We start from the raw sequence: 20,975 nt of genomic DNA on the forward strand, positions 1-20,975 counted from the left end.
TGTGCCAGTTAAAATGAGTCTATCTACCTGTGTGAATAAAGGAGCACCACAGTCTTAGTGATTTAATACACTAAAAGTTTATTTCTTATTAGTAAGAATCCTGATACATACATGTCTGCAGACCTCTTTCTAATTAATGACTCAGGAATCCAGATTCCCTCCATCTTATGACATTCCTGTCTTCATATGTGGCCTCTGGGCCCCCCTGCTTGGGAAGTGAGATCATGAAGATTGCAGACTGACTTGTAAATACTATGACCTGATAGTGACATGCATCACTCCCGTTCATCTTTCATTGGCTAGAACCAGTCACATGGTCTTAACTAACTGCAAGAGGGCTGGGAAGTTTAGTTCTGCCATGTGCTTAGGAATGAGAAGAACTATATACATGGGCAAGCACCAGATATTTCTACCATGTATTTCATAATTCAGTCCTTGGTATGTTACTTGTCAAATTAACATAGTTTGCAGAGAAATCCTGAAATGAAAGCAAAGAATGATTATTTGTCATACCCAATAGATCTACGATGGTTAGTTAGTGATTTTATATTCATCTGTAGACTGATAACTGGAAGTTATCCTGAATCTAAGCCCTGTCCAGTAGGATTAATTGTTTTTCAGTTTTTTCTTAATATTTATTTATTTTTGAGAGAGAGAGAGAAAGAGCATGAACAGGAGAGGGGGCAGAGGGAGAGGAAGACACAGAATCTGAGGTAAGCTCCAGTCTCTGAGCTGTCAGCACAGAGCCCAATGTGGGGCTCAAATTCATGAACCACGAGAACGTGGCCTGAGCCGAAGTTGGACGCTTAACTGACTGAGCCACCCAGGCGCCCCAGCATGATTAATATTTTAACTAGGAGCTCATTTCCTCCCACACATTTAAAGAACAATACTTTAGTAAGAAAGAAAGAGAGAAAGATATGTATATCTTGTATACACACACACACACACACACACACACACACACACACCATGGAGTAATAATCCATCACAAAAAAAGATGGGATCTTGCCATTTGCAACAACCTGGATGGACCTAGGGGGTGTAATGCTAAGTGAAATAAGTCAGTCTGAGAACGACAAACACCATATGATTTCACTCATTTTGGAATCTAAAAAACAAAACAAATGAATAAACAAACGAAAAGCAGAATTAGATCTATAAATACAGAGAACAAACTGTTGGTTGCCAGAGGGAAGGAGAGTGGGGGAGATGGGCAAAATGGGTGAAGGGGAGTGGGAGATACAGGCTTCCAGTTATGGAATGAATAAGCCATGGGGATAAAAGGCACAGCATAAGGAATATAGTCAATGATACTGCAAAAGCCTATGGTGACAGATAGCAGCTACACTTGTGGCGACCGTAGCATAATATAGAGAGAAGTTCACTCACTATGTTGGACACCTGAAACTACTTTAGCATTGTGTGTCAACTATACTCAAATAAAAAAAAATGTTTTTTAAGGATAAAAGTCTTAAAAGTGTTGAATCAAGTACTAAATTGGAACATAGTTTCACTTGTGATTAATGCACTTGGTTTTACTATGTTTATTTTAGACATATTGATATAATGCATATGGTACCATCAGATTTCTATCCTTTTATTACATCCATTTGTTTCTGCATCAAGCAACATTTTGGAAAACGCTTAGCATACACATTTTATACTTGAGGAAGATTTCGGTTTCTCTGCGTGTAGTCAAATTTGCTGTGATTGGATGACCCGTTATTCAGATTGATAGCAGTCGTCTTCCCACCTCCCGAACACAATGGCCATGGAAGCCCTTGTCTGTTACACCTGGTACTTTGCAGCACCATTTGATACTTTGATCACTCTTTCCTCTTAAAAATGCTCTTGGCTTCATGCCCGCAGCTTCAGTTGTCACGTATCTCTAAAGGCTTTCACATGTTTTCCTCCAGTCCAGCTCTCTCTTCTTTGCTCTAGACCTTCATATCTAACTGCGCATGACTCTCCATCTGTCCTGAATCTGACCTGTAGTCTTTCCTTGTGTTTTCCACCTTAGTGGGTAGCACCACCATCCTGGTTTCTCAAGAAACTAGGATATTTCTTGATATTTTGCCCCCCCCCCCCCAATCCATTATCAATTCTATCAATATTTCTAAACATTTCTCAAATCCATTTTTCTCCATTCTGCTTCCACCATGCTGGCCCAATCTGTCAGTTTCTCTGGCCTATAATACTGCCTGCTTTTGTACACTGTACCAGGGATAGTGTTTTCAAAATGCTTATCTGATTATGTCACTCCCCGCTTAAATCCCATCCCTTTTAAGATTGAGATATAAATCTTTAACGAGTATACAAGGCATTGCATATTCTGCTTCTCTTCTGCCTTTCCCACCTCGTCTTCTACCTCTTTCCCCCTTGTGCTCTCTGCTGTGGGCTCCATTCGGTTCTGTGAACCTGAAATACTTCCTCTTCCCCCAGGACCTTTGTGCATGCTGCTCCATGTTCTAGAAGTGTGCCGTGTAATGCCATAGCCACTAGCCACATGTGGCAATGAAAATTAAATAAAATCAAGAATTTAGTTTCTCAGTCCCACTAACTACCATTTTAAGTGTTCAGTGTGACTTGTGGCTAGTGTATTGGACAAAGAAGATATAGAAGACTTCCATCTTTAAACTAAATTCTCTTGGACAACACTGTTCTAGAATATTCTTTGCCACCTCCCACACCCTTCCTCCTGTGTGATTTCCTCAGGAAATCCTTCCCTGCCCTCTTCCTTCAGTTTCTAGTAGAGTCAGTTTTCTTTGTATCTAAGTCTACCAGCAACTACCGTGAACACATCTGCAATCAAAGTTACATTTATTTAGCCTGCTTCAGCAGGGGACCCTTAGGAACAACTCTGTAACATAGACTTGGGAGTTGGTCTTCATAGTGTTTGGGATTATACCGGGTAAGTGTAAAGAGGGATTACGGAAGTGACAGCCAGCTCTGGACTGGATATGAGAAGTCACTGAGGCAATCTGGAAATTGGGTAACCATAGTTCAGGAGATGAGATAAACCAAGCAGGACTGAGGATGCGTTTGCTAAGAAAGCAGCAGTTCCTTAGAAGGAAGACGTGTGATTCACTTTCGTAGCTGTGTTCCTGTCTTCTGGGCTTCTGTTGGAAACGTTGTTGGTCTTGTCCGTGTGCCACCGGAAGTAGTACACAAAGGCCGATTGTCAGTGGGACTGATTTTTACTCTCTCAGTCACGCTGTGCTCTCCTAGAACTCTGCTGCTCTTCTCCAGAGTGCTGGCACCAGTTTGTGATTATTTGAATGCATGGTATTTTTAATGAATATGTTTCCTCTGGTAGACCGGAAGTTTCATGAGAGCACACACCTCTTCTCTTTTTGCTCACTTTGGTACCCATAGCATCTAGCACACTGCCTGACACGAAGCAGATGCTCAGTCTTTATTGAAAGAGTGGATAAGTGAATAAATGAATGATAAGACCTAAGAAATTGGTGGCTGGTCAAAGACACGGAGGCAGAAAGTATCTGATTTTCTGACAGTTGACGAATCATTTGTCTTTTTCCAGTAGACTCGTAAGCAGACGTCTCCTTCCTCCCACCTAAAAAAATTGTAGAATTCTAATATCCAAAATTTAAATGTAACATTCTAATATTGCCTGATATCTTGAGTCCTTTCAGGGTCGTCTTTAAAATATACGTTACTGTACCTTCGTTACTCTCCTTTTTCTCAGTCCAAATGATTAAGAAATGTATAGATGCACACATCAAATCACAGTAAAGTACGGTGTTGTTGGCTGTCTGCTTGCCTTTGGGCATTCTACGAATTATGTGAAAAGATTTCCAAACAGTTGTGGAAACTTGGTAACTGTAACCAGAATGACCCAAACATTTTGGGTATGACTCTACATACTGAATCAGGTAGGGCTGTAATGACCCATCAATGTGATCGGGTCTCATGAAGGATTATGATGTTTTCCAGGTGGACCACACATTTAATTTTTTAATTATAAAGACAATATAAAATAATGAAGGATGAAGTTGTAAGCTTAGACATTTTGGCAACATGTTTACTGTCTTTATTTTTTCATAGTTCTTGTTCACATGTGCCTTATTAGGGTAAGATTCTGTGTTTTAGTCAGCATGCAGTCCCTTTGAGTCTGAACAGTCGTAGTATATCACACCTTCTCACATCACCTGAGGGGTTAGAACCACAGAATTTATAAGTTTAATGTGTTTTAGTAGGCTAGTCTGTCCTCAGGTTTCAGAATTCTGCGGCATGAACAATAAATTCACTGAGGCCTGTGTTTACTAATGCTGGTCCACCAGAATTAGTTGTATTCGTATCGTTATGGGTTACTGCATATTCCTTCAAAGGAGACCTTGGAAATGCATTTCCTCTATCCCTTTTTTAAGTGCCCTTTTCATCATGCTACCCTCCTACTCCAAAATTTTCTAATTCTTAACTATACTAAGTATAAATACCTTTTCGTAGATCAGCCCTGGCCAATAGAACTTCCTACAGTGATGGAAATTTTCCTGTATTCGCTCCAATATGGTAGCTACTAGCCGCATATGGCAATTTTGTACTTAAAATATGGCTGGTTGCCCGAGAAACTAAACGTTTAACCTAGATTTTTAGGTCCTCCCTTCATAATCAAATCAGGCCCGTGTCCTTGTCCCCATGTACACTCCACATTTGTGCCATCATTTTGTCTTGACTCATGTTGGTCTTCTCTCACCTGGATTACTTTTCCTCAATTCCTTCAATTGATCCAGCTTCTCTTTAGCTTCCATGGGTTAGAATAGTCTCCACAATTTCTACGAAATCGTCCTGTCATCTTGCTGACCTTCCTTTCCTGGCAACGCCCATTATTTGCTTTTCCAGCCAGGACACCTGAATGGATGGATGGATGGATGGATGGATGGATGGATGGATGAATGAATGATTCAAAGTAGACTTTCACATTTAGTCATTTGGTCTATTTTACTTTGATTTGTTGTGGTTGCTGTTCATGTGAATTTGCCCATCTCTTCAACCAACTTTCGGTGGAGCCCCAGAAGATTCCCATTGAATGCTTTGTTGATTGATTGATTGATTGATTGATTGCAAAAGAAATGCAAATCTGTATCTTTGATTCTTTGTCACAATTATTGAACCAGTCAACAAGCTCCTAGGATGCACATAAATACACTTTGATGGCAAAACCCATTTTCTTGGATCCAGGGAATTTATAAGACAACATAAAAAGAAGTATCCTGTATATTTTGCTTATAAATTGTGAATTCTAGAGATGGTGGTTAAGGATCGTGAAGAAAGTTTGGAAAATAGCTGTGAGTAACCCTTTCCTATGAAGGAAACTGGTGAACTGTGGTCAAAGAATGGAAGCTTATGGCTGAGAAAAGAGAGGCAGGAAAGTTGTTATTTTGAAAGAGACACTAGAAAAAAGTCACATTGGGAGGAGCAGGCGTGTGTGGTCAACCAAGTGCTTTTTCATCCTGTTATATTCACTTCAGGATCAAGTGGGGGTGTTTGCACAACTACTTTTGAAAAGGTTTTAAAATGTAACCAAGTGCTTCCAGCTGGCACTAAGTAACAACTGGATATCCTTGGATCCAAGCTTCTTCACGCATAATACTAGGCTTTAGAGTTTCCCTCCAAAATGTACTCTTAAAATATTGTGATAATGATGATCTTAGAGAAGGGCACTGAATATGGTCAAGTGATTACTATAGAATAGAATTTAATACACATATATTGAGTTCACCATGTACCGAGTACTGTACTTAGTACTTTATATCTATTAACACATTTATCCGTCTAATCACTGTAAATAAGCATTTTGCAGATGCAGGAAACATGGCACTTGCCTCAATTTTATACAGGTAGCCGGTTAAAACGTTAGAATTTGGGACGCCTGGGTGGCTCAGTCAGTTAAGCTTCCAGCTTTGGCTCAGGTCATGATCTTGTGGTTTGTGAGGTCGAGCCCCTTATCAGGCTCTGTGCTGACAGCTCGGAGGCTGGAGCTTGCTTAGGAATCTGTGTCTGCCTCTCTGTCTCTCTCCCTGCCCCTTCCCTGTTCATGCTCTCTCTCTCTCTGTCTCTGTCCTTCCCTTTTAAAATAAGTAAATAAAAAAAGAATTTATGATTTTTGGAATATGCATTGGCAGTGATAGAAAATGGAAGAGATGTTTTTATATGTTTGAAGAAACAGGTTCCAGTACCTGCAGACACTTTTGCAACACCTGTGGACATGTGAATATGGACATGTGAATAATATGCAAAGCACAAATACCCTTTCTGTCCAGCATAATTCTCAGTGTGCAGGTGATATGTGAGTTCTGTGCGCAAATGGCAACTATTTTCATTGTAGTTGAAAACACAGTACTAAAAAATGTGTTACTTTCCTTTCTGAAGTGAGGATTTAACGGTTTGGATACATTTGTCACTTTTTGTTTCTTTTGCATGATGACTTACCTATTTGTTTTAATTTTGATGACTTGTAAATTTTGCAGAAATTCCGGAGTGCTTCCGTTGGCGCTGAGGAGTACATGTACGACCAGGCATCAAGGTAGGCTCCCGGGAGGTGCCCCTAGAAACTGATGAACTGCTAACACTTGAAATGTATCCCTACGTTATACTTTTGAACCTTTAAAAGAAAATTATTTTCTCTATTACAATGACTTCTAAATTGCTGTTTCCAGTCTTGACCTACATTCTGAGGCCCGTACCCTTTCTCTGTTCTTTTGGTTACATATCCCCTCTTGGGTGATCCTCTAAAGCTCAGACGCATGGGCTCCAACACAGCATGTGAATAAATGGAACTCTTTGTCTCTTTCTTTGTCTTTTTTTTTTTCTTTCCTTCCTTCTCTACTTCTTTCATTGGTCTGCTTTTATTTCCTATCCTGGCTAAGGATGGAACCATCCTCCAGCTACCCACTCTAGAGGGGTAAAGATCTGCCTGACCTTTCTTACTACACTTTCATCATACTTGCCAAGCGCCGAATATTCTATTCTACCTGTCCTGTCCCTTGCAACTTACTCTTATTCGAGTTCTGAACTATAAAAATATAAGTGAGCTTTCTGCCAGCACTTTCTTCTTTCTTCTGTTCCACTTTGCACATATTTAGCTACCAGGTACCATACACTCTGGTGCCTTCTGTGTACAAGCCATGCGAGAGGGATGGGGATAAGATACACCCTCTCCCTACAAGAGGCCCGTAGACTTGGAGGGGACAAGTGTAGTGATGGACAATTGTAATACAAATTGTCAGTGGTGAGTCCTGCCACGGAGATACATAAACAGAAAGCTGAGAGGACCTACAGGCCTGTGTGTGTGATGCGGGTCGGGAGGAGTGGGGGGTGGGCCAAAGCTTGCAGGAAGGGGCATTTGAGCCACATCTTGAAGGACTGTTAGCAGGAGTTTTCCAGGGAAAGAAGGAGTATTAAGAACATTCTAGGTAGAGGTGCCAGATGTTCAAAGACCTCGGTCGTGATCATGTCTGTAGATAGGAGAAAAGGGCAAGAAATGAATCTCTCTCCCATTTATAAAACGTACCAGTGATTTCTGACAGAATTAAACACAAGTTACTCATGAAGGTAGTCAGAGCCCTCTATCTGCTGGTCCCTTTACTTTAAACCTTGTCCTCTACTGTATTGCTTGCCCCTTTTGCTTTTATGTGTGTGGCTCTCTTCTGTTCTCTCTGTTTCCGCCTAATGTCCTCCTCATCCTTCAGGATCTTGCTTCAACCTCAGACTCCCCATTTGGTCTCCCCAGATCGTCAAAGTCAGAATTTGGGTGTGTGGTGTTCATGAGGGGAAGGGGCATGGTGGGGAAGATAACCAGAGTTCCAAATAACCTTCTAAAATGTGGAAATACATACATAATTTGCATGCTATAAGCCCAAATCACCATGTAGTCAGCTGTCTGGTTGGTGAAAAGAACATTGACCTATCAGTCACTTGACCTGTCTTCTCTTTCTGCTGCTGTCGTTGTCCACTGCAGTGAGCAAGTTTCTCAGCCTGTCTTCAGCTGTGAAATGAGGAAGGTGTTTTTTTTTTTCTTATGTTATGAATAGACAGGCTTAGGGGGCATGAACTCCCCAAAATTAGATTCAAAACTATTTCTGTTCATATGTGCTTTTTTTCTGGAGAGAGGGTTCACAGCTTTCTTCATTTTTTTTTTTTTTTTTTAAACAAAGTCTGTGCCCTAGACAAGTTGCAAATTGCTGGTCTAGGTGATTCTTAATATCCTGTCCAAGTCTCAAATTTTATGATTCAGTGGCTGTACTGAAATTGCTTTTTCTAAGCAAAATGACAGTGAAATTGGTTCTGTCTTGAATGATTTATTTCCTACCTAATTCTAAGACACATATTCCAGAATTTGCTTAGTTTATCAGTTTAAGCGTAAGGTTTTTATCATGAAATGAGGAATATTGTTTTGCCCTTCACATTTCTTTCTCCTTACAAAACTTACAAAAAATTAAACATTGCCGAAATGTTTAACATAGAAAGTAGGGGTCCCCCATAATCTTGTAAGTAGGTCATTTTAAGAGGTGAACTTTGACACGTTTTTACATCCAGCTTTTCAAAGACTATTGAATTAAAGAGCTAAGAAAATAATAGGCCCAGTGAAGAGCTTTTGATGATTAAAAAAATACACAAAACATTGGTTATTGGATTATCACTATAGGCCATCCAGCAGTGTAGGAGAAAGAAATATTTCTGAATGGACATCTTAAACAAAAGAGATTGTGGTTCATACCTGTTGTTTACTTTAAATAATGGATAAATTCTCCAAATTTGGGAAAATCAGTGTTTTTATTTTATTTTGCTTTTATATTAGGGAAATGAGTTAGAGCAGCGATCTGCAAACTTTTTCTGCAATGGGTTAGATAGTAAATATTTTAGATTTGGCACACCGTATGTCACAAGTACTAAACCCTGCTGTTATGAAAGTAGCCATAGACAAGACATAAATGAATGAATGTAGTCGTGTTCCAATAAAACTTTATTTACAATAATAGGCAGTGAGCTAGATTTGGCCAGGGGACCATTGTTTGCAAACTCCTGATTTACAGCAGTTACCCTTTCATGAGTTCTTTTGCAGTCTTGAAAACAAACAAACAAAAAACCAAAAATAAAAAACCCAGTTTCTGCTATGGAACTAGATTCTCAATAGTGAATGTTTGAGTTTCATTTAGGTTTTCACATTTCAAAATGTTTTCAAGTGGGACATAGCTATTTTGCAACATCTTGGTTGTACAAAAAGAGGTCTAGGTACAGGTATGAATTAAACAAAACCTTTCACACATTTGGCTTGTTGTTGGGATAAAAGTGGCAAATGCTATCAGTTCTTAAGCTTCAGGCATTACTGATTGCCATCCAAGACCTAACAGATTGTTCTGGCACAACCTTACGTAATTGGACAGGCTCTTTATGGACTTTTCTCTCCTTCTAAACCATCTGGTTTATGGGCCACTATTAGAAATGCTCTATACATTGTATTAGCAATGATCTTTGGTCTGGTCTCATCTCTTTGCCATATGTTGTGTTTTGTCTCTGAAATGGAGTAAATATTGGTTAATATTCCTACAAAATGCTGTCAATGTGAAATTGATTAGGAAGGCAGAAATGTCCAAGTGAGTGAATCTGACCACTGTTTGTTTTCTGTTCACAGTGGCACATTTCAATACACCCTGGAAGCTACCAAGTCTCTGCGTCAGAAGCAGGGGGAGGGCCCCATGACCTACCTCAACAAAGGACAGTTCTATGCCATAACGCTCAGCGAGACTGGAGACAACAAATGCTTCCGACACCCAATCAGCAAAGTTAGGGTATGATCCTTATTTCTCAAATAAAGCACAGAGGGATCAGATGAAGGAAATTGCTACCTTCCTTCATCTTGCGGGAGGGTGTGGAAAAAATTCCAAAATAAATAATTCCAGAACAAATGTCAGAGAGTTGGAGCAGGACAGAACTTACTGGCTTACCGTTTATCATTTTAATCAGTAACCAATAAACCCCAGGGAGGGACATGGTTGAGACATGCTCTCTGGCTGTATCCAAGGGATTTTCCCAGTTTCCTTCATTACCTTTATGCTACCTAGTGGTTGTTCTTGTGTTCAATCAATTGATCTTAATTTTTCAAGCAGGTAGTTGTAAGTCGGAGCTTATTTGTGGGCAAGGAAAGAGCTGCGGCTGTCTTCTGTGAGGGAGGCTGCAACTTATTCTGTGTCCCCGGACCCTTTGCGACTTGCTTACAAAGCCCTTCTGCAGCCCAGTGCTTCCTCAGGAGTAAAGTGAGGCATGACATGATCCCTACCAGGAGTGACTCGGTGGAGTTTTCACATTCATGAGTATTAGTTCCGTTTGTTGGAAATGGAACTGTGCCGGAAGCCTACCAGCTTCTGGCATTCTCGCCGCGGCCAAGAAGGGAGGAAACTGGTAATCCTTTTCTCCTGAAAAGGAAAATCATAGCAGAGCTCTCTGAAAAGAGGTTGAAGGACTTTCCTGCCCGATTGTAAAATGATTTGTTTTACATGCTGTGTGCAGAGTGCCACCCCACCTTATTTTACCCATAGCTACCGCCTCCTAAGCTCTTTAGTACATTGAGAAGAAAGCCACGCTGTCCCTAGAGAGAGCATAGTGACTTTGCCCCCATCCCAGATGCCCGTGCAAAGGTAACAAATGAGGGAGAAGAGAGAGAAGAGTATTTGGGCACCTGCTGGCCAGCTTGTCTGTTACTAGTTTTAGGTAAAATCATTGCAGTGGTGATCTCTGAGTCAGCTGGGTTTTGTGGCTTTGTTTCAGTGAGAAAGATAAGGAAGGTTGCTGGTCATTTCTCAGGCCAGCAGTTCTTCTTCCCTGTAAGCCTGTCCCAGTCCCAGATCAGAGCTGCGGGAGGCAGGGCAGCTGGGAGTGAGAGAAAGATGTGGAGCGAATGTCCTACCCAAGGGTGAGCCCGTTGTAGGCGGAAAGGTGCCTGGTGTGTTCCCTACCCTGTGGTCAAGGCTGTGGCAGAGGGGGGCCATCCTCCTCCTCCTCATAATCATCGTAATGGTGGAGAGATATAATAATAATATTAATGACGACAACAATGACAGAGAGATGCCATGATACTAACAAGCGCCACAACGTAACAACTACTATTTATTGGGTGGATCTTCTATGTGCCGGGCACTGTGTTAAGTACCATATATCTAGCAATCCATTTATTTGAAACTAACAACAACCCTATGATATAGGCACTATTTTTGTAATCTTACAGATGAGGAAACGGAGCCTTTTAGAGACTAGTAACTGGCCAAGGTTACACAGCTAAAATGTGAGGGAACCAGGATATATCCCAGGCAGTCAGATTCCTGAACTCATTCTCTTAACCACTAAGGTACACTGTGTTGAGTCACATGGAGGGCTAAAAGCCATAATAAGCGTTTTAGCCTGGGACCCACCTCTGGATATATATGCTAGGCTTCATACCCTGTTACCCCCACGTGTGGATAAATTTACTCTGGATAAATTTACTTTTTAAAACACAATCTTGTAAATTACCAGCGCACGTGTAACTCTTTTAGATTGTATAACTCTATAACCAGTATGTATATGCACCCTCTTAACAGCACCATTATCTTCACCCTGAAAAGATGGTGGATGGTTCACATTCTAAGGCCATGACTATTGAGTTTTTTTTTTTGTTTTTTTTTTTTTAAACGTTTATTTATTTTTGAGACAGAGAGAGACAGAGCATGAACAGGGGAGGGTCAGAGAGAGGGAGACACAGAATCCAAAACAGGCTCCAGGCTCTGAGCTGTCAGCACAGAGCCCGACGCGGGGCTCGAACTCACATACCGCGAGATCGTGACCTGAGCCGAAGTCGGACGCCTAACCGACTGAGCCACCCAGGCGCCCCTTGAGTTTTGAGTACAGACACTCTTCCAAGAATTCTACTTCATTGAAACTGTGGAAATTTAATATTTAATTTATTTCCATCTGTTCATTTTGGCTAGAAAGAGCCCTGCTCTCTCACGGACTTCAGTCTAACACCCTTGGAGAGTTAGAATGGTGCCTTTCAGAGGGATCTTTCTTTCTCCTCAGCTCTGGGAGAGCAAGCAACATGGAGGAAAAGAGGGATGCACTTGGAACCCACCAGCATTAATTTTGGAGAACAGTGTCATTCCGAATAGAAGCATGTATGCTTGTTAATAGCATTTTCAAACTGCCTTTCTCTGTATTACTGAAGAAATAAGTTTCCAGACCAAGAATATGCCATTATTTAGGCTAACGTAGTCATTTGCTACAAAAAAAATTACCTGCTATCTTTATCTTGGAACAGAAAGAGATAAACACCAGGAGACCACTCACTGAACTTTTACATATACGGTAGTCCTTGCCCTGTTATGTTTGGGGGACACATTGTAGGTCCTCCCCACCCCCGCAGTGGATGCCTGAAACCATGGATAGTATGTAGCCATTTATATGCTATGGTTTTTCATTTACATACGTACTTATAAGGTTTAATTTATAAATTAGCAGAGTAAGAGATTAACAGGAATAACTAATAATAAGATAGAAGAGTTTTAACAATATACTGTCATAAAGGTTATGTGAATGTGGTATCTCTGTCTCTAAGTATCTTACTATACTCCGCTCACCCTTCTTTTTGTGATGATGGGAGATGATAAAATTCCTACATGAGGAGATGAAGTGACACGAACGATGTGGGCACTGTGACCGTAACGTTACGCTACTGTTGACCCTTGGATGAGCTATCAGAAGACGCTTCTCTGCTTCTAGACTGGGGTGCCCAATTGTGGGTAACGGAAGCCACAGTTAAGGGGGGACTATTGTAAATGGCGAAGTTTCAGGAAGTGGAAGACAGATTCAGGAAGTGGGAGAGAGAAGAATGAAACGCTTGTGGCTCTTAGTTCCACCAGAATGGCCAGGGATGCCCCTTCTTGTCATCTCTCTGGACCTTCGAGGGTCATGCTGCTTGTGAATCCGAATAATATGGATATTTCCGAACTAGTGTTCCTAACAGAGACCTGCTTTCCTGTGTAACCAATGTTCACACATACTTTGGGAATCAGCCCGATTTGGAGTTGACGGTACAGCCGCAAGCATGTATTGTGTATCTCTTATTTGCCAGGCACCAGGACCACTGTCCTTGTCCTCTTTGAGTTGGAAGCCAATGGGAAGACATTGCCATCGACAGAATAGTTATAAATAATTAATGAAATGACTACAAGTGTGCAAAATGCTACAAGGGAGAAGTTATTAAGGAACGAGAATCAATGAAATATTCTGCAATAGTAGGAAAATGTCCAAGAAATATTTTGGTTATGGAGGGAGGAGAGCACCAGTATCCCTGATATTGCAGTTAAAGGGATTTGGGGTTGTTTGTGTTGGTAGGGTCTCATCTCGTAAGTGGCAGTGAATTAACATTTATTTAGTTTAATGAGGACTTTTATCATTTAGGACTCAAAGGGGTTTTGGATTCTTATTTCTACAAGATATGATTAGTTTTCCAAGAAAGCCCATCCAAATTGTGTTGAAATAAATAAAACAGTTGGCGTCGTAGCTTTTGGTCTGTAACTTAGACCCCTGTTCATCAGTATGAACTCATCTTGTAGTATTTCTTTCATTACCTTAGTATTTCTCTCATTACTCCACTATTCCAGCCTGAGGCACTTAATTAGGCTAGAAACAGGTGCTTGCTTCTTTATAAATGGCACCAAATTCTATGTTTCAGAATACAGAATTTCAAAAATGTGTTTTCAGTACCAAATAGACTTTTTTGGTATTCCCACTCACCCCACAAGACAACAAATGTGCTGTTCATTGGTTAATTTGGTTGTTTATGACTCGTGGTGACGAGGAGGTAGGATTCTTTTTTCCTATGTACGGTTCTCATTTCCCAATCACTTTTTGAATAGGCCCATCTGTAAACAAACTAAGCTGCACAGCCGAGCTTGTCTGGGTTTTGTAAAGCAAGAAAAGCAGCCCCATGGGAGCACACCTCTGGCCGGACAGCCAGAACTGGAGGCTGACGCATCGGAGGCCCTGGGCAGAAAGTAAAACCTGTGATTCTCCCCTCTGCAGAGCGTGGTGATGGTGGTCTTCAGTGAAGACAAAAACCGAGATGAGCAGCTGAAATACTGGAAGTACTGGCACTCTCGGCAGCATACGGCGAAGCAGCGGGTCCTTGACATTGGTAAGTTGACCTTGACCTCTCCGTGTGGTCTTTGGTGAACCGCCCTGTTGCCGTGATGCCAAGGAGAGCCTGGCACACAAATCAGAGCTAGGACCCACGCAGCTCTTCAGGAGAAATGCCAAGCACGAGTCTGTGCACTTTGTCAGTACATTTGGTACAAATCAGGCTGAGAAATCAAAATCAGGCTAAGCTGGGTGCAAAGCACTTTTTGTTCTATGGAAGTCAGCTGTGCCTCATATAATAATAGTGATACATTTGGATTTGCAACGACCGTGTCGGTTTCTAAAACGTATTTCCAGGCCCTCCTGTGTTTGGGTCTAACGGCCAGTCGGGCTGACCAGATGAACTCTTATCCCGCTGTGACACGAATAACCTCAGGATCATTTGACTCTAAGGTACTTGTGAAGGTCACATGACTGGAAAGTCAGTTCTGGCTCTCTAATTCTCTGTCTAGTGTCCCTTCAGCTCCAACACATGCCTTCAGCTCCAACACATTAGGTGGTCTGGCAAATAACACCTTTGAGAGAGCTTTTCCAGCAGGAGGAACGAATTTGCCAAGTATATTTCCTGGAGTTTGTGTATTCTTTTTTAATTTTAATGTTTATTTATTTATTTTGAGAGAGAGAGAGGGAGAGAGAGAGAGGGCACGCGTGTAGGGTGGGGGCAGAGCAAGAGAGAGGAAGAGTGAGAGAGAGAATCCCAAGGAGCCTCCGCCCTGTTAGCCCAGAACCCAACACGGGGCTTGATCTCATGAACTGCAAGATCATCACCTGAGCCAAAATCGAGGGTCAGACGCTTAACCAACTGAGCCACCCAGGCGCCCCTGAAACCCGTGTATTCTTAGACACGATGTCTGTTCTCTAGAGACAGGTAGTCCCCTGGGTGGGACTCAGGATTCAGCCAGGAAAGCAGAGTCCATGCCAGATGGTCCCACGGAGGGAATTTGTTGCAAACATTGGGAGGGCTGAAGGCACCGGGAGGCATTCCAGAGATGAGCAACAGCAGGAGTCTGCTGCTGTTACCTGCAGGGCTGGAAGATCAAAGGGAGGAGGTTGTGGGTATTGGGAGAACCACCCAGCAAGAGCTGGAACCATAGTGGGGGCTGCCTCAGCAGGAGCTGGGGCCACAGAGGGAGCAGCTTTGCAAGAGGAGGAACTACGGAGGAGTCACTGCCAGACACACCTCTTCAAAGAATGCCAACTGGGAGGAGGGGACGGAATGCCCTGTCTTCTCCCTGTCTCCCAGCCTCCCACCAGTGCTTCCCAAGGGCCGCACTTACCCTGAAGCCATTGGCACAGCCTAGCAAATGCAGTTTGTGGGAATCGACCTCTGGGATACAGAGTAAGATGGGAAGTCAGGGATTGGATCTTAAAGTTTCTAGAAGGTACTTCAGGATGCAGACAGTAATATATGTGTTTCTAAGTAATTACAACACTGCATATGCTGTTTTTATAAGAAATAAGTAATTTCTCATCTGTGGGCTTTCTTGCCTCATTTTGCAGCAAAGAGGATGCAGTCGCAGTGAGTGTAGGCAAAGTGAAGGTTGCCATTGTGTTGGGTTTCAGAAGGTATTACTGAACCATTGAAAGAAAGGCATTACTGAGCCATGGCTTTGATTTCTTACACACTGCAATGATGGATGTTTAGACATTCCATCTCACCCTTGCTAAGGTCTCATGACCAACGGCAGAAAGGTTAGTGACTAGGTTAGGGTTAGAGACTCACAATAGAACCTATGGAACTACTTGCTGGTTTATCCTGCCAGATGGTTACACCCCTCCTCCCCCCAGTGCACACCAGCATGCCCCCCCCCCCATACACCTCCTACTAGTCAAATGTATTTATAAATGCTTAATAATAAATAATAAACATAATAACTTTAATGAACCAGGAAACTGAGCCCAGAGAGACCCACTGACCCACTTTGCCAAGTGACTTCTCAGATAATTAGTGCAAGAGCTAGGATGAGACAGTGTTCCTCACCCAGCCCTTACATAGAAACTCCAAGAGTGATTGACTAGGACACGGGCTTGGGGATACTTGCCTTAACCTGCTTTGTAGCCAGTCTACATGGAGCAGAGGAACAATTTTATTTTATTTGAAAAGTTAGCCTTATAATTATTACCCAAGAAAATGAGAGGAGCAATTAAACAGAAATATGGACTAAGTCCAAATAAGGCAAATAATAAAAGCATTTTACTGGCTTACCTGCTGGTTCAACTTTGATAGTGTTGCAAGGTTTACTTTTCTTAGACCAGAATGATTTCTCAGCTCTCACAGGACTTCAGATCTTATCTTTCTTCTTATCACCTCTTGCCTGCCTTCAGACTTTTCTCTACAACCCTTTACACACGCATGGGCACACACACGCACACACGTGACTTATCTTTGAGATTTATGACTTTTACTAAGAAGCTTTGTGGCTTACTTGGGCTACTTGCTCTGAACCTGAACCTGAGGGGTGTTAATCAGTCCCTTAGCTTCAAATGGAAAATGGATTTTTCTCGCCACAACCTCAACCTGACAGCTGCTCACATAGGATGAGGAAATATGCAAAAATCTTATATAATTCGTTCTTTTACTAGATTAAAAAAAGATCAAACCGCGCACTCCTCTGCCAGTTGATGGCTAACACCATCTCCAGTATAAAGGGAGGGCCGAAGCCGCGATCACGTGTACGTCTGTGTGTGGTGCCCCGCCATCAGCGGGAGCTCTGGAGTGTGGTGCTGAGAACATTGTGAAGGCTCTACCTTGGTTCCGCCAGGGGAGTGAGCAGTGCCTGCTGAGGGTGAGGGGAGGCTGAGGAGCGCATGTGCCATGTAGTTGCCAGTTTGGGTCGAGAACCTTCTGGTAGCCTAAAGAAGGAAAGGAAGAATCCAGCGTTTAAAAATGTTTTACTTTGCTTAACCTCCATGAAGCTGGAGGTTATAGTCAGGGCTCCAAGGCTGCCGTTTCTAAATCTCCACCAGCCACCGTGGCCATCAGGTTCCACCGGGCCCTCTGGGTAGTGACCTTGAAGTTGGGAGTTCGAGACTGAGATAAGGCCCCTTTCGCTAAAGCAGAGATTCATAACCTGTGGTCTTCAGAGTCTGTGGATGGACTGAGGGGAACCTCAAACTCCTTAAACACAATTTTGTGTGTAGAGGCATGCAGAGTCTTTCATCTCATTTTTCTGGAGGTTCCCGGGGTAACCAGCCGTCCTCCAGCTCTCTGCCTCTCTACCTCCACTTCAAGCAAAGCCCACTGAAGCCTCTGCCTCTCTTTGTATCTTTCCTTATTCCGCATCCCCTCAGCACTCATACGCAAGGATTTCTCTCTTGTCTCTTGTACCCTGTAATGATGGCTGGCGAACATTCTACATCTTTCCTGACGTACATTGATCTCACTTGGGTTAGAATGTTGGTTGCTCTCCAAGGCTGCTCCTCATCCCCACATACTTCTGGTCCTCTGAGTAGCCCCTCAGTGCTGGTCGCCTGCTGGGGAGAGGACTCTTAGTGTTCCCGATGGAGTCCTTTCTGTGGGTCCGTGCAAAGGAGAGTGGGAGCCCGAGGGCCCAGGGCCCAGGGAATGAGGCTGCTCCTCAAAGCACATGATGCCTTGGCTCCCAGGTTCCCTGTGTCCTGATTAGAGTCTCCAGTGGGGCTGCCCTGCATCACACCAGGCACAGCCCTCCTTGGGCAGATACTTGCCCATTACATGGTTTGTCCCATCACTTTTTGCCTGTTGTCACCTTATCAAAGAGACCTTCCCTGTCACCTTACCTAAACGGCACATCCTCATCGCTCTCCAGCCCCTTCACCTGTATTTTACTGCAGAGCGTTTATCACCCCCCTACCTTCTCTTTATGTATATATGTTTCTGTTTCTTCTTGTGTCCTCCCTCCTACTAGAAGGTAAAGCCCATGAGTGCAGACACTTGTCTCTTTTAGCACAGGGCCTGAGACATAGTGAGTCGTCAATAAATATTTCCTGAATGAATGAGTGAATGGACGAATGAATAAAGAAACGTGTGGATTAAACTCTTATTACACTGACAGAAGGCAGGCCTCTGGAAGGACTGAACTATGTCTTAATTATATCTCTCATGTGTTCCCTGTCTTGTGTGTCCCAGGCTCGTTCATATATAAACATTTTGCCCTTCATTCCCCAAAACAATTCTAAAAACTGAGGTGGTGAATGGTTGAGAATTTTCCCCAAGGTCATGTGCTTGGTAAGTGGTGTAGGTGAGGTGGAAACTCAAGAATGCTTGAGTTTGCACCACTTGTGGGGTTTTTCTTTATTCTCTGTCCTCACTCCACTGTATATCATCTTTGGATCTCAACCCCTAGGTAGTTCGTGGCCCCAGCAGGCCCTGATTACTTGTAGAGTGACTGCAGACATCCATTGCCTGACCTTGCTGATGTCCTGCTTCCCCTTTCTCAGCCTTCCTCTCCGGACATGAGACTGTTTGGCAGTCTGGGGCATGGGACTCTTGGCTGCTGCTAGTTCTGGTGTTTCTGAAAGCCAGTTCAGATATGTGGTTCTTGTACATTAGGCCATAAACTATTTTGCGGGGGGCGGGCAGGGGGGGGAAGGAAACATTAGCAATTAGTTCTTACTTGATAAAAGTAAAACAAACAGACTTCAGCCCAAGCGGCTCCTGCTGCTTTTCAAAGCATGCGAGCAGAGTTCTCTAAGCCTCACAAGTTCTTTCTTGTGAGCTCGTTGAACGAACAATTATTCCAGGTCATAAATGAGTTTACATTCTGCAGCCCAAGGAGCTCTTCTGTGCCAATTATACCTGAGGTCTCCTGTATGGAAGCGGCACTTGGATTGTTTCTGTTGTTTGTTTATCTCTGATTGTGAACGTCCCTTTATAAGGATGCGGAGTTAGTGCTGGCCCCATATTAGTTGCCACTGGCTTGCAGAAAGGCACGGCTATTCCTTATTCATTCAGCAAACATGCCAGACCCTTTGTTAGGAACTAGTGATTTAGAGGTAATTAGGACAGAGCCCCTGTCCTCAAACTGCTCGAGCCTGGGGGCAAGAAGATGAATAGCTAAGATGTCACACAGTGAATGGCATCTTGGAGGAGCACTTCCCGGAGGAGGTGTTTCTGAGACCCCTCAGAGAGGATGACAAGAACATACCAGGTCGACGAGGTGCCATACGAGTGCATGGCAAGCCAAGGAAACAGCACATGCATACCCAGGAATCAAGGCAGAAGAACCAAAATGAGATTGGCAAATTATTTTATAAAGTCTGATAAAAGTGTTAGCAAAGATGGGAGGGCTGGAAACAGACCTACATACTAGTAAGAGTGTTCATTGATTGAACTAATACAGACAGTAAGGTGAAAGAAGGAAGTCCTGAGGAAATGAGAGAGAAGGGCTTGGGAGCTGGGGAAAGGCTTGCCTTTTAAAGGAGAATCTTAGGGCAACAGGGATGTGTAAGGTAGATGGGTTTGCTCGTCTCTCCGAAAGGAGGCCTGGGTAAAGCGGTTTCCATGTGGTCCAGGCCAAAACTCCAGGCCTCCCGTAGAGGCTCATCAAGCCCGGCAGAGTGTGTGGGGGTCCAGGCCCCGGAAGGCTGTAGGTGTTAGAGGGCCATTGACTCGTGCCACCTGTGTCCCAGTGGCAAACCTGACCTGCAGGGAGAATGTTGGGGAAATGCTACCCCAGGGGCTTTGCAGAAGGGCATCACCGCAGCAGATGTTGAGGGTCATGAAGCTCAGAGTTTTTCATCCTCTGCTGCTTTAACACAGTCTTGGCTTCATAAAGTCTTGTTGCACAGTTTTGTTGGGGAGATATTCAAATGTGTGTTTGTGTGTCTGTGTTTGTACTTTTTTATACTGAACTGTAGCATGCATACCTTATTTTGAGTTTTGCTATTATTGAACAGAGTGGAGTTTAGAGATCCAAGAATATGCAAGAGAGGAATAATAAAAATGATACCTACCTATTGTCATTCATCCAAGTGGGTGCATTCCATTTGTACATCAGTCGTCCCAGATTGCTGGTAAGGACAGATGGAGGGAAGGGTGCAGAAATAGCAAACAAATAGGATAATGTAATGCCATGACATTTCTCTTTAGTGAGTTGTAGTACTTGAACTCAGAGCCTTTGGATAACCATTGAGTGTTTTTAGCAGCACTGTCATGGGATGATGATACCTGTATTTCAGACAGTTAATTCCAGGTCAGCATGGAGGATGGGGTGAAGTGAGGGAGAGACCGGTAGTGGGAAGACCAATTATAGCCGGGTGAATGGTGGAGAGCCCCCCGGAGGAGTGAATTGCAAAGGGGAGATGCAAAGTTATCCCAGGACCAAGAGACGGATTCTAGAACTGATAGATCCTCCGTGATGACTGGCTGTGGGGATAAAGGAGAGGGAAAAGATCACAGAAACAAAGTGTGGCTTTGCTAACTAAACGGGTGCCCTGCTTCTAGGTAGGGGTGTCAAGAGGAGCTACGTAGCCAGGAAGTGCAGGCTAGCCAGGTGCTGTGTTCAGCCAGGGGCAAGACGACTTTGAGGCACCGTCTACACGCGGAAGTTCCCCGGGACTCATTTGCACAGTGGCGTCATCCAGTTTTGCGCAGCGCGAGCCATTTAAAAATATTTTACGTGAACCACAAATGACAAAACGAACTGGACTACATCTCAAGCTTACTCAAACCATGGGTAATTCCAAGACCGCTTTCTGGGGAAGGCACATATTTCTCTTTGCTCCCTTTCATGGAGGGAAGGAAAGTTAGAGGAGGGTCCACAGCTGAAATTAACTTTACGGAATGAGAGCCAGAAGCTACAATA

General features: G+C 43.1%; 1 protein-coding gene across 2 annotated transcripts in view; it reads left to right on the top strand.

Annotated features, from left to right (window-relative positions):
• GRHL2 (grainyhead like transcription factor 2) overlaps positions 1-20,975 on the top strand; it is a 171,275-nt gene that overhangs the window by 68,917 nt on the left and 81,383 nt on the right. For both annotated transcript variants that reach the window (XM_078441880.2, XM_078441881.2), the window contains exons 5-7: positions 6,492-6,547; positions 9,656-9,812; positions 14,077-14,188. In XM_078441880.2, the coding sequence (XP_078298006.1) occupies positions 6,492-6,547; positions 9,656-9,812; positions 14,077-14,188 (325 nt within the window). The remainder of the gene's footprint in view (positions 1-6,491; positions 6,548-9,655; positions 9,813-14,076; positions 14,189-20,975) is intronic.

Source organism: Panthera onca, chromosome F2 (genome assembly GCF_046562875.1).
Source record: "Panthera onca isolate mPanOnc1 chromosome F2, mPanOnc1 haplotype 2, whole genome shotgun sequence".
Taxonomy (NCBI): domain Eukaryota; kingdom Metazoa; phylum Chordata; class Mammalia; order Carnivora; family Felidae; genus Panthera; species Panthera onca.